This window comes from Parasteatoda tepidariorum, chromosome 6 (assembly GCF_043381705.1).
Source record: "Parasteatoda tepidariorum isolate YZ-2023 chromosome 6, CAS_Ptep_4.0, whole genome shotgun sequence".
NCBI classification, from domain to species: domain Eukaryota; kingdom Metazoa; phylum Arthropoda; class Arachnida; order Araneae; family Theridiidae; genus Parasteatoda; species Parasteatoda tepidariorum.
In genome coordinates, this window is record NC_092209.1 from 78,594,817 (window position 1) to 78,609,236 (window position 14,420).

Consider the following 14,420-nt stretch of genomic DNA (forward strand, 5'->3'; position numbering starts at 1 on the left):
AAAAAAACTTTTTATGCATCAGAGCACCCTTTTATGCTGGAATGAAATATTTTCCTAAGATTTATGCAGAAAAAAAAAAACCTTCAAAGAAAATAATATAGAACACTACCAACACTTAATGCATTTATTAAAAAACGATTGTTCCGCAAAATAATGCAGTTATACAATGAAATTAATGTAATGATATAGTTTGAACAATGCAAAGATGCCTAAACATACGGCTAAGAATAGTACCAACATCGTGAATTCAAATTGACATTTAAAACTGGTTACCAGGCAAAGTTAAGATTTTGCACGTTTATGACAAGGAATATAATTAAGAATTGATTAAAAGGAATGATATTCCTCATGAGTAAAGCAACTGTTAAATAAAAATCTTCTTAGAAACAATTTAATCAAATAAAATATGCATAAGTCAATGTGACAACAAAAAAATTGAGATTTAGAAGATCTAATAAATATCATCTCTGCTTTTGAATAATTTTAAAGTTATGTGAATATGAATTACAGAACTAATACAGCTTGTCACATACATGATATGAATACTCTGTGAATGGCAAACACGTGTCCTGACAAAAAGCCGTAAAATATAAGCGTAATTGTGGCAACAAGCAAGTCTTTGAATGTCAATTTTGAAGCATTTCACTAGAAGTCTTGATTGGGTGAAACTGTAAGAAAGTATTTTTTAATCTTTAAAAGAATTGTAAGAAAATGAAAGTGTAAGAAAGTTATTACTTGATCTTGCTAAACATTCTCTGGATATTAGAAAAGACTAAAAATAAAAAAAAACATCGCAGTACGTTAAGCTCAAATTTAAATCACGTTAAAAGTTATGTAGTACAGATAAATTTTAAACAATATATTTATAGGTTTTTGAGAAGAGTAATTTTCATCAAATATTCCTACTAATAACAAGATTAAAAAATAGCATTTTGATTATTCATATGCAAGCAATAAAATAGCAGGATTCTGGAGAGCATGAAGTTATTCTTTAAACCTTTAATGTTCAAATAACTAATAGTGAATCTAAAAGAAAATACCAAATATGTTCTAGCTTTTAAAGATTGAAAACAGCTGCAAAGCCATTTGTTCAATGATGACAGGTGATACACTCATCACTTTAAGAGCAAATTGAAAACACTTTCAAGTGCAAAACTATAATACCATATTATACTTCTTAAAAGTTAAGCAGTAGAAACTGAATCCCAAGGGATGGTATTTTGGAAATTATTGCCTAACAATAAAATAATTGTGAAAAATTCGAGTTAACATTTCTTTTTTAAGATCCAGCATGTTAATAAAATCAATAACCACATAATTTATCATAAATATTTAATCATTCACCTCTGCTTCGGGATTTTCCTCATTACTTGATTCATTCTGCCTTGAAACATCTGGTTCTGCGGCATTTGTTTCAGGTTCTTTTTCTTTGGAATCTACTTCATTCTCAACATGTTGTGGTGAGTCTGTGGACTCAGAAGGCTCTTTTTCTTCCGTTTCAGTCTCATTTTCTTCAGTAGCTAAAAAAATAAATAAATAAATTAAGATGGAGTTATGGTTAAAGACTGGTTACGTTACTCTACAATAATCTTATAAAAACACTATATTCATCAGGCATTGAACATTGCAACAAATATTACAAAATGTTTTATATATATATACATAAAAAAAGCTTTAATAGGCAATATACAAACTTGATTTCAAAGGAGTTTGACATATTTATAGTTAGATGAAAACAATTTAACATTATTGAAAGTTTTGAAAAATATTTTGACAAAATTATACAAGACTTTAAAAGTTAATCCCCTTGAATGGCCTAGCAAAAATACTTTTAATTTCGGAGTAGACAAAATTGCATGGCAGAGAATCCCACAATTAAACTTTCTACAGTACATTTGTAGGCTTCACCTCAGTTAAGGTTTCTACCACAATTGTCCTAGAATTGTTGCATTAGTAGCCTTAAATATAAAAAATAGTAGCTTACATAGGCCACTAATAGAAATAATTAAGTTTATTTTTTCATGTAGCAACCTTTTAAAATAAATTAAAGAAATTGCATCATCCAAATGTACAATACAATAGTTTAAAAAAACATAGGCAGATTGGTCTTATACTCACAAAAAATCAAAACTTTATTTCTTAGAACTTATCGTGTTTTTTTTAAAAACATTTAGTTTATTTAATATTAAGTACTTCCACTACTGCTTCAAAATCAAGACAATATTTTTTACAGCTATCAAGAATAAAATGAATTAAATAAAGATAAATTTTATAACTAAAGATAAATAAAATTTAATTTTGGAGACAGAAAGCAATTGTAAATTAAACCGCGGCAAGTTTCCATCAAAACTGTTCGTTATCCCCAACTTCTACAATTACAAAGGTAAGTTAGGCAAGGAAAATAAAAAAGCTAATAACAGAAATTAAATTTTTTTTATGTATCACATTTTAAATAGTACAGGGGGTAATTGCAAAAATAATGAATTGCAAGTTTTTTTTCATTTCTTTTCAAATTCGTTCAGTTAAAGTTAGGTGTTATTTTTAATCTTGATTTTTCTTAAAAATCATGTTAATACTGATCATGATAACCACACTTTTTAAAAATCAACTGAAAATGAGTTGCAACATTCGATTTTTACATTCCGTGAAAATGAATCATGATATTTTATAATACATGTAAATTGAATAGAGTTAAAAAATTTTCATAATTTATCACAGTTAATCATTGTATTTTATTTTTAAAAAAAGTAAATACACACTTTGATGCTTGATTTTAAAATTGCAGGAAAACAAATTCAAAATGTGCAATTTTTCTTAAATATAAAATTTAGTTGATACGGGAATCAGATTGCATAGTATTTAACTGTGTTGTAATATGTACATTGTAATTTGCGAAGAATAAAAGCAAATTTGAAGAAATAAATCTTACCTATTAACTATAAAAATTACTCTTAAAAAATTAAAAGCAAAGGAAAAATATTCTTTACTAATGAAATAAATAACAGTTATGTATTGAAATAATTAAGTTAACAGAACAAATATAAAGATTAAAGAATCATTGTTATCAAGCGAAAATGAAACCCCTGTACAAGAATTATTATTAGGGAGAAATTCAGACAACTAGTTTAAACAATGATTAATAGCATTATTTAGAAAGAACTACTACACAAAGGCAGATTGAATTGCAGCAACCCTGGGTGAAAAACAAAAAACTTTTTTTGAATTTTTCCTCCTTATACTTAATTTTTTTTTTCTAGCATGTTTTCCTTAACAATGGATCTCTTTCTTTTGCAATTAGAAACAGCAGAAAAGTGCCGAAAAATCTGTCGCTGATTATATAAATAACATGATCTCTGAAGAAATAGTCATCCGAATCTTCAAAACGTTGCCTCTTTTTAAAAATAGTTTCTTTTGATCGCTTTTTTGCTCAAAAAAGTCAAAAACCGTCTTTTTAGTTGCCAATGGTAACTCTGCACAATTGTATCTACAATTTAAATATTTCTCTGGAATTGGTTAAAAGTTTGATTGAAAGTTGATCGCTTTTTTGCTTTAGTTGGCCAAAGGTAACCATACATTATTTTGTTAAAATTTAAATTATTTCCTGGAATTTATTAAAAGTTTGATAATGCAGTGAGCAGAATACCTAGTAAAAAGATATATTAACAATATTTTTTAAAACATGTTAAAAATAAAAGGAAAAAGATTTTCTTAGAAACTTAAGATTTGATTTAAACCTAAAATTGATACACATGGTTTTTATAATTAAAGACATAGAACAATTTTTTCAAAAGAAATTGCTTATTTCAATTCTATACACAATAAAAATAATCACAGAAACAGTCAATTTACCTGAGCCATTTTTTTCACCTTCTTTCTCTTTATCTTCTCCTAAAAAATGAGATAAAAAGAAATGTTTTTTGTTTAGTGCAGATTGTTGAACATTACACAATAATGCACAGCAAGAAAAGAAAATTCAAGTGGCACATTGCCAGACGAGAACAAAAAATACAACTTAAATTTAAAAGTTAAAAATAAAATAACCAAAAAGAATCATCAGGACTTTTAAGAAAGCAAGGCTGACAAATGCAAGAAAATAATGAATTTGGTAAATTTGGTTAATTTTCAATTATTGGGAAATTAGACGAGCAGTCTATGTCTAGACTAGTAGAACCACCAATAATTTGATTTGATGCAATTGGAACTACACAGAGACAATAAAAAAGAAAATCATTTATTACACAACATAAAATGTATCCAAAAACTTGCAATCAAAAAATTTTAATGTTAAAATCAATAATTTTTTTTTTTTACATATGATGTTCATGATACTGCATTGCATGCTTCATTTTTCTTGCTTTTGTCAGTCTTGCTTTCATAAAAGTCCTGACTAGAATTTTTACATGGATCATGTGAGGAATATCATAAAATTGTTGACTTTTATAAAAGAAATTTTTTTAATTTACAAACATTTTGTTATGAACTATCGCTCTTACAATGTAATTAACTATTTGAAGTCATATGGTTTGTATGGACTTAAAGTAGACAACATGCAGACATAGAAATAAAAATGGGTAATTCACACATCAAGCAAGGGAAAATCATGATTTTATTGACAGTTTTACAGATTAAAAGTTTTAATTTTTTCAACTAATTTGCTCCAATAAATAATGCGTAGCAACAAAATTTATATGTACAAGATTTACTGAAAAGCTTTGAAGGTTAAAGTAAAAGTAGAGAATCTGTGGTCATGCTTTACTATAGTACAAGCGACAATTTGTTGTAGTAAGCACTTTTTTAAAAACTGAAACATTCTATTGATTTTCAAGGATTTTTTTCGAAATAGAAAGAGCTTCATCACAATTTATTGCATCAAGGTAATTTATTTACAATCATAGTAGAAAAATTGCTTTGAATTTAAATTACTAAAGGAATAGTTAAGTTTGCCCATAAGTTAAAAACAAAATGTCTACATTCACAAATGAAAAACAAACAAGAAAATAAAAGCTATTAAAAAAAAAACCCGAAGATTTAGATTTTCCAAAGCGTTAAAAAGCTTAAACTAGTTCTGCATTTAGAACTAAAGCTTGCATTACAAAAACTTCGCAGCAAGTTGTAGAGAAGAGTTTCAGCTTAGGTACTTTGGGGGGTCCAAGCCTACCTGAGATACTAAGATCCTGTGATATATGCCAGATAAAGGAGAACTTTTTCAGTTTCGTCACTTAGCCTTTGATGTCTAAGCAAGAAGGAAATTAGTCATTAAAACTTTTTTTAATTCCTAACACGTAAAACAAAATGCAAAGAGAAACTCCAGAATTGAATATGAAATTTTATCTCTAGTAAAGAGCATTTTTGGTATTCCAAAATATTGCATCAATTATTAAAAGTTAGGTACTTGGTTGCAATAGAGATTAATTATGGACTATTGATCACATTCTGGAAAATCGTAGAGGATGATTCGTAGACACGTCATCACAACTTTGATTCTTTGTATAGGAGATGCCCCCCACTTTAACGAAGCACCAAGTCAATCTTTTTAAGAACAGTTTAATAAGGACCGGTAACAAGCACCCTTTATCCCTATGCAGGATGATCAAAGTAGTCACCAATCCCTATATTGACAGCAGCCAATGATGCTTGACTTTAGTGTTCTACTAAGAATCTTGTCTCTGAAGAATTAAAGTTTAAATTTCAAACTGGTGTACTTGCTGACTAAAACAAATTTTTCTTTAAATTTTAGACTTGCTACTATTAGAAAAGGGAACTAAAGATCTTTTTCGATGAAAAAATAATGAACATTTTCAAAACCAGGGTCATGAAAAAAACAAAAAACAAACCTGATTCACTTTCATTCTCGTTTTCATTTTCTTCTTCGTCTAAAAAACATAAACAAATGTTATAAGAGAAATATTGCACAGATTTTTATCTCCTAAAACTTTAAAAATAAAAAATATCTTACCAGTAGAATCACAATCATCATCGTCGTTAGCAACACCAGGAACTAGATAAAACGAATAAAGAATTTAAATGAAGAAAAGAACCCAATATAATTTAGGCTATCAATATTCAATAAAAATTGCATAACAATTAAGTTAAGAAATGTATATAAAAAGGAAAAAATAACCTGAATATAAAAATACTAAAAAGAGTAGTTTCATCAAAAGTTATAAAGGAACTAATTTATACATAAATTTTTTGGTAACAATACAACTTATAATAGTACAGTCTATGTAATTTAGTATGACCCTCAATTAGTACAACTGGTTCAATATACTGACCAAGACAAAGTCCTATTTGCTATTCCATAGATGTTGTAATACTTTAATGACTATTTTCTAGAAAATGATTCATATCATTTCATTTGACACTACCGTTTAATAGATATAAAAAGTTCTTTATAAATAGAAAAAGAGGGACAGGAACACCTATTCTTATCTTATGTGTATTCTACTGAAGTGTATTCTCGTATACACTTCAGATTCTCTTGTATGCAAGCAAGCTTTGTGAATTTCTTCTCAAATTATTCAATAATCATTTTTTATCCGATGAAAATATTTTTCAATCTTTTGTTGGGTGTTGTAATAAGAGATATATTTTGAGTTTAAGCACATGGTATTCATGTTCCTTAGATTTTATTTTTACTTAGATTTCTCAGTTATCTTTACATTTTATTTAGCAAAAATGACTAACTAGCATAATACTATATGCTAAGAAGAGAAATTAAAACTTTTGAACAAAGTGGATAGAAAAATAATATTTTGTCAAAATAAGTGCAGTATTTATGAGGTAAGAGAAATTATTTGCTATAGTTTTATGCCTTCAAAATGCAGCTATCTCAGATTATAATGTTCATTTTAGTTTCCAAATGAAAATGAGATCACAGTGGTAGTTATATAGACTCGATAGTACAGAAGTACCATAAGTTTAAGGCTATTGCAATAAAAATTTTTTTTTTTGGTGCAATTTTTGGCATTTGTGAATTAGATTTCAATATCAAATAATATTTACGCAAATTCAGATCTAGTATACAAGCGTGAATTTACAACAAACAAAAAATACTACTTTAATATATTGGTTCAATAATAAGAATATAATTGCTCAAATATTGCTTCATGGAAGATAAAACATCAAATTTATACAATTTATTAGTGAGGGGATTAATACATATAGTTAGAGATTAAAAAATATCAGACTTATTTCAAATTAAAAATTAATTAAGTTTAAATTATATAAATTTAAATTACCACATAAAAATCTTATAACTTAGAATGTTAAAGAGTTCGGTAGCAATATTACATTCAAGAACATTGTAAATAGCATAATTATAACTTCATAAAAATAGATATATTTAATGAATCAGATGTATGATAGAAAAACATATAAATAAGCGTTATCATAGAATATTTAAACTGCATAAAATTGAAAATTGTCTATTTGCAGCAGTTATTTTAATTTTTAGTTCATAAAACTTAATTTCCAATGTATTAAGAAAAAACTGCTTCATAAAACATGTGAACTGTTTAATACGATTTAATAAAAGCTTTGTTAATTTGGTGTTACTGATGTATGAGCAGATTATGTTTCATTTTGAATAATACATTAAATAAAGCTACAATTTTTAATTAAATTTACAGAGTGGTTAAGTTTTAAGTAGAAATTTCTTACATGAGACATAACTGGGACTCACACTAAGCCTTCACTACATTGCAAATTCAAAAATAAAATTATAAACTAGGCGAAAATAATTGTACTTTTTGTCTAATGGTTTTTTTCTAGCTAAAGGAAAAATATATATTCTTTAGATATGTTGCATAAACAATCAGAATTATATTAAGTGCAGATAATGTAAGCATAATCAGCAAGAGAAATTAAGAAGGCAGAATAAAAACTACGGAAAAATACAGGTCACTATGATCGTTGCCGAATAAGACAATGCGTAACCAATTTCTTTCCCATTATTTTTTTTAGAAAATTTGTTTTGTTTTCTTGTGACAATAACAGAATGTAGCTTCAGATTTATCTTTATATTGCTGCTCTAGTCTTAAGTTATAAAAAATTAGTCGATCTATTCCTTTTTCGTTTCTTTAAAGAAGATATAACACCTACATTACTCATCCTCTCCCCCATGTATTGCTCATTTACTACTTTACAAATAAAAAATGACTCTTCATTTGAATTTTAAATAAATTTATACTTTGATTTTGAGTTTTCTGCGGGGAAAAAATAAATCATAAAAAAGCGTTATGATTTGCTTTTGGCTAAGAATTTTGAAATTTGGCTAATAATTTGATGTTCTTAGCAGAGGCCCTCATAACATCACGAAACATTTATTTTTAACTTTCATTCTAATAATATAGAGTACTGCTCACAGTTGGAAAAAAAAACACATTAAAGTAAAAAACATATTACATATAATTTGAAAAGCCAAAAATGAATTTTAACATTTCATTACTTTGTTACTGGTTTATAAACTAACCTTTATTTATAGCATCTCCTAAAACTCCTCTTTGTGACTGAGATTGTGCATAACGAATCAAAGATTTTCCATAGAGAAAATAAACTTCACCGCACTCAACAGCAAGCTCCCCAAAATGTTTCACATATAACTCACATGCAACAGCTAAACTCTGAACAGCAAATGTATAATCTTGAACAAGCATGTGTCTCTTTCCCTGAATGAAATTGTTAAATGCTTCTTCAGGTAAAGTTCTAGAAAAAAATGGACAAATCTCAATATAAGTAAGCTGGAAAAAGTTAAATGCAAAATATACTTCCATGTGTACAATCATAACTGGGATTAGTTTCTCGATAGCAAAAAGTTTAAAAAATAGATTTTAAACAATCAAAAATTAACTTGCAGCATTAGAAATTATAAAAATTACCAGTCTGAAGGACAAATATCATGCACAGGTTGACTCAAAATTTAACACCCATTTCAGGGGTCTGTTCAGGCCAAATTTACTACCGTTTAATGGTACCTTCACAAATTCAACTCTAGGAAAAAAGGTAGTTTCTCAAAATACTTTTTCTTAAAATTTTATTTTTGTATCCTGTAAGAAACAATAAATCCATATTTTTGTGTTGATTTTTTATTATAATTTTTAATTTTCACAAATTATGTCTAAATTTTCACAAAATAGGTAGGTACCTCTCAGAAAAACCTAGACAGAACCCTGCATTTAAAATCATTGTCATGCTTCATAACATCAGTTATTATTTTATTTTGAATAAAACTTAATTATAACAAATTGATTTAACAATTAAGTAAAAAATTAAATTGGTCTTATGTTAAAACTTATCGAAACTGTAGCTATAATCGAAATAAAATGTAGAAGAATAAATATCAAGTAATAATGCAAATTGTGGAATATAGTTTGTTATTTCTCGCATCAAACTTACAAATCATCCAGTTAAAATTAAAAAAAAAAAACAAAAAACAATTTAAATGAATTCTACTGTTTTTACATAAATAAAGTGATAGAAATTAGATCAATATTATTATTAGTCTTGTTAATCAATTCTTACTTGCTTAAATCCTTTGATCTAGAAGGTGCACCATCAATAGGTGTTACATCCATTTCCTCAGTTCTGAAATGTAATTTAGAGTTAAAAAAATATCACTCACACTTCATATTAAACAGTCAGCAATTGTTGACAAATTTTCCACAATATCTTTTATATCACTGAAATTATAAGTAAAAAGTCAACCATATAGTTGATAAATATACCAAGCATAGCATAAACATTGAAAAATAAAACAGTTCATTTTACATAGGTTCTTCACATTTAAATTTCTTTCTAGATTTAGAATTAGATTTTTATGATTTCAATTTTGTTCTTTGATTTGTATTTTAATCACAGAGTAACACTTTCTTTATATTGACATTTTTCATTATATTTCCCTTATTAACTTTTAACAGGAGCATGTAAAACAACCAGTGGAAATGCATGGGTATGGACAAGTAATATTTTTTTGTGACAGGTCATTCAGACCAACAACTAAATTTATTTTTTTACTCCTGTATATCCATGCATAAGTCAATGAACACTATCAACAGCATTAATTTATTTATAAAAATAATGGAAGATCTATTATTTTTAGCAATTAAACCAACTTAAAATAAAAAAAGTTTTTTTTTTTTGTCTCTGAAAGTTTTGTTAAAACACACATATCATTCTTATACACTAAGTGAGCACAATCTGCAGTCCATAGCTAAAAGAACTCTTCAGATGGATTTACCGCTTTCAAGATGGAACTTAATTTTTAAAACATAAGAAAATCTATGGTTTTTATCAAATTAATTTCAATATACTGTTTCAAACTAAATAAATGCAGGGAGATTTCTGCAACATTATTTGTGACAGAATAATCACCAAGTCTTGGCAACTTCCTGACAATGACCCGCAAGATTAAAAAAAAAAAAAAAAAAAAAAAAAAAAAAAAAAAAAAAAAAAACAGAAAGGGATTAACTTGAAAGGTATAACTTGCAGATACCCCCGGACAAGCGTGTACATGAATTTTTTTTTTTAAAATTTCACAAGTTCTATTTGGCATTTGCAGTTGGAGCGTCAGACCCCATACAGAAATATGCCCCTAAATTTATTTAACCTAAATCATTAAAAAAAGATCTGATTTAAATCAGATTCTAGTAATTTTAACACTTACCAAGTAAATTATCAAAATATATTAACAATTTTTAATATTTTTAAAAACAATAATATAGCTAAAATTGATATTTCTCACAAAAATGTTTCAAAAATTAGTTTTCAATTTTTAAAAACTTATCACTGAATAAATAAATCCTGGTTATTTTTGTTCAAGCTAAAAATGGTAAAAGTTTAAAGATAGGGAAGCAATTTGTCAGATATCTAATGAAGAATAAATTAGCTTAGATTAGATTACATTGAAGAAAATTATATTTTAAGTTCTTCTGGGCAGAAAGTCTCTTCAATATTCGGATTGGTAAACATTAACTATGTATTTTAATATGTTTTAAAAGGATTTAGTATCCAAATTAACATAAAACTAAATCAGGGTTGATGTTCTGCATGCCCTAAACTGGTTTTTGACAGGACATGTGGGTTTTATTGTCTTAAACTTTCTAAAACCTTGAACATTGGTAAAAGGATAATATATATTGGATAAATATTGGATAATTTTTATACAATTTGCTTTAACTTATTAAATAAAAATAATATAAGAAAATAATGCTTTTGAAGCTCCATAATTCATTAAACAACAAAAGTGAATACCTTATCCCTTAAATATGAAGAAACTGATAAATTATGTTTTTAAATTATGCTTTTGCATATAAGGATAAACGAATGCAATATTTAAAATAACAATAAACTCTTTCAATAAAACAAAAACTTGTCTGTTTCTTATTCAAAAATTAACCTTTCATTTTTCACAATATTTTTTTTAAAACTGTGACATAATTTGAATAAAAGGGTTTTGGACACTTTTCAGACAAAGAGGCTATGTACAGGACGGTTTAAAACAGGGTTTCTTAACCTGTGGTTCATGAACCCCTAAGGGGTCCATGAGTTATATTTTGGAGGTCCACTGACTACTCCTAATTTTTAAAATGCTTGGAAGCCTACCCATTGCTTGTAAAGCGAACTATGGCAGTTATAATTCTGTTTGCTACAGTGTATCTTTGCGAAGCGGGATTTTCCACATTTCTGACAATAAAAATATAACATCGAAATCGATTGAATGTTGAACGAGATATACACGTTGCTTTGTCGAAAACAATCCCCCAATTAAATTTATTAATTAAGGAAAAGCAGCAGCAACCTGCACATTAAAAATTTTAATTATAAAAATTTTGCTTACTATTAAAATTAAATGTTTTCTAATAATTGAGGTTTTTTGCAAAAATTTTTTTTCACAGGGAGGTAGTCCATGACTTCTTAAAATTTTTTAAAAGGGGTCCATTATATCAAAAAGGTTAAGAAACACTGGTTTAAAATGTGGATTAATCCATTCTGACCCTAAACCTAGCCAACTCTGAACTAAATGGGTTTAATTGAAATATATTCATTACCAGAAAATTATTTGACAGACAGGTAATGTGCCCATTTAATTTTTCAAGAATTGGCAAGTTATCTAAATTTTTAGAAAATTCGTCTAATCTTTGCACATTTTATCTCAACTTGATAATATTTCCACAAACAAGGTATACTATAGTACGTTGTGTAATATGCAAATAACAAAACTTAAAGAAATGAAAACATAGATTTAAAATAATTCTTCATAATTTTTAGTCTAATTATATACTTGATAAGCTAACACAATATAGGAAATTAACGATAATAAACTAAGAAAAAAAATATTTAAATAATTCAGGCTAATAACAGTATTATAATTTGTAATAAACCATTTATAAAAGCTAAACTAGAGTTAAGTACTTATTAGCAGCCACCAATAGTTTTAAAAGAAAATAGAGGGGAAAATTTGTAAACCATCATTTCATTGAATAGTAGACTGACGGACCCTTCTCTGAAAAAAATTTGGAATAGTTTATAACAAAACCAGCGAGCTACACTAATAATTATATGAGTGAATAACACGTCAAAGAAAAACACATCTGTTTAGTAAGAAAATGAAAGCCCATACTTGTTGGAATCATTAGCGGGTGCTAAAGTTTCGTCAGAAGTAGAGTCTGTTTTAATTTCTTTAGTTTCATCCATGCTGGACCTTCAATAATTCTTTTAAAAAACCGAGAATTCGGACTAGAAGTATTGACCGACTAGTTTTCTTATAAATAAAATTAAACCGCCTTTTAAAAGTTAAATTTACAGTGAAAGCTAGGCAGCAACAAAAAAACAAAAAGGACCGAATTTTACAACGGTTACAAATATTTTCAAATCATTAGTTTTTTTTAAAATTGATATCCATATTTCATAAAGAGATTAAAAAGAATCAGTTTATAAGGTAAGATAAAATTAAATGAACTGTATTCAGTAATTCTTTTTAATAACAAACAATTTTATTAGAATAAATTAAAATAGAAAAAATTTAAAACACGTGTGAAGTGTTGGCATTGCACAACACTGGATAATACGTAATGGGTTCATTATTATGAAAATTATAAAACGATTTAAACCGTATTTTCAGTTTTTAATTAAGCATACGAATAGAGGGTATTAATAATGCACTTTTTAAACGTGATCGATTTTTTTCAGATTAGAAAAAGGTGAAATATGTAGGATTAAGACTACATAACAAATATAAACATTACAAAAAAAACTTACATAATTTCGTGTTACCCTTTCCATAGATATTGCTATTGTCTTGGCATGCAAAGATTAGATACTACTGCTTATTCTTGAAGTCCTTGACGATTTCTATTCTATGCTTTTCTTTTTACGAAATCTGTTCATAAAAAGGAGCTTATTATATCAGTAAATTGCTATGGAGACTGATCCTCAATATACTTCAGATTCATTTATTCCTATTGCGGAATGCTCCAAACCTACGGAAGTATCAAATATTAAAAAATATGACTGTGAATCCTTCAAGTCTAAGCGTGTATCCAAGATGTCCAAATCTCCAGGTCAATTTACGATGTTGCCATGGAAAAAAAAACCTATTTATCGATGTGGTATAGTGGGGTAAGAATATAAATAGTATTTATGTCAAATAAAGCATAACTAAATTTATGATGAATAATATAGCTTAAAGATGTTATTGACCATTTACTTCTACGTTCATAGCTTTCGTTATCTTGGATATCAGAAAGATTTCCGTATTGGTCAGGGTTGGCAAGTTTTGAGAATAGATTGGATTTTTTCTGGTTTTAACTGTCATGTCGAAAAGGTTTACAGAGCTTTTTAGACAATTGTTAAAAACCCTTAATTTTAGTGAAGAAGATTATAATCTACTGTAAATATTGAATGATTATAAATAAAAATATGTAAATTTGCAATCTTCTGATTTTTTTTAATTATTGGACATTTTAAAAAAATCCATAATCTTTTTAAAAAAACACTTAACTATCTACTTTTTAATTATGTGTATAGTCAATTTATAATTTATTCCTATTATAAATCTTCCTTTCCCCAAAGCAAGTGATAAAAAAGTACAAGTTTCTGAACCTCCTGTATTCTTAAGTTTATTTCTCAGTTTTGAATAAATAAGACTAAAAAATGTGATTTTATATGGCAAAATTTGGGTACGACTTCAAATACCTTGTCAGCCATTTTCACCAAGATCGCGCCTGGGTTATTTTGGTATCTTTCATATTTATTTTAATATAATAGTTGATTATAAAAAATTGACAAAATACATAAATAGCTTAGGGGGAGATTTCCGTATTGTGATCTGTGGCAGAATAATCAGCAAGTCTTTACAACTTCCAGGCAGGGGTCCATGAGAAACTAAAAACAAACATCACAGAAATGGACCAACTGGAAAG

General features: G+C 27.2%; 2 protein-coding genes across 4 annotated transcripts in view; one reads left to right on the forward strand and one right to left on the reverse strand.

Annotated features, from left to right (window-relative positions):
* Positions 1–13,055, reverse strand: part of LOC107436585 (Nuclear autoantigenic sperm protein) — a 23,292-nt gene extending 10,237 nt beyond the window's left edge. Inside the window, exons 1-7 of one of the 2 annotated variants that reach the window (XM_016048349.3) lie at positions 12,620–13,055; positions 9,523–9,585; positions 8,474–8,706; positions 5,957–5,998; positions 5,835–5,873; positions 3,850–3,888; positions 1,345–1,520 (exon numbers count right to left, since the gene is read on the reverse strand). In XM_016048349.3, coding sequence (XP_015903835.1) covers positions 1,345–1,520; positions 3,850–3,888; positions 5,835–5,873; positions 5,957–5,998; positions 8,474–8,706; positions 9,523–9,585; positions 12,620–12,693 — 666 coding nt within the window. In that variant the 5' untranslated portion in view covers positions 12,694–13,055. The remainder of the gene's footprint in view (positions 1–1,344; positions 1,521–3,849; positions 3,889–5,834; positions 5,874–5,956; positions 5,999–8,473; positions 8,707–9,522; positions 9,586–12,619) is intronic. The other variant, XM_016048350.3, reaches the window with a different exon arrangement.
* The window catches only part of LOC107436587 (terminal nucleotidyltransferase 4B), a 20,233-nt gene continuing 18,637 nt past the window's right edge, over positions 12,825–14,420 (forward strand). Inside the window, exon 1 of one of the 2 annotated variants that reach the window (XM_071182767.1) lies at positions 12,825–12,937. Coding sequence is in view for 1 of the 2 variants with exons in the window: in XM_043048712.2 (XP_042904646.1) it covers positions 13,418–13,617 (200 nt within the window). In the remaining variant the exon portion in view is untranslated. Of the gene's footprint in view, positions 12,938–13,048; positions 13,618–14,420 lie in introns of those variants that run through there. The other variant, XM_043048712.2, reaches the window with a different exon arrangement.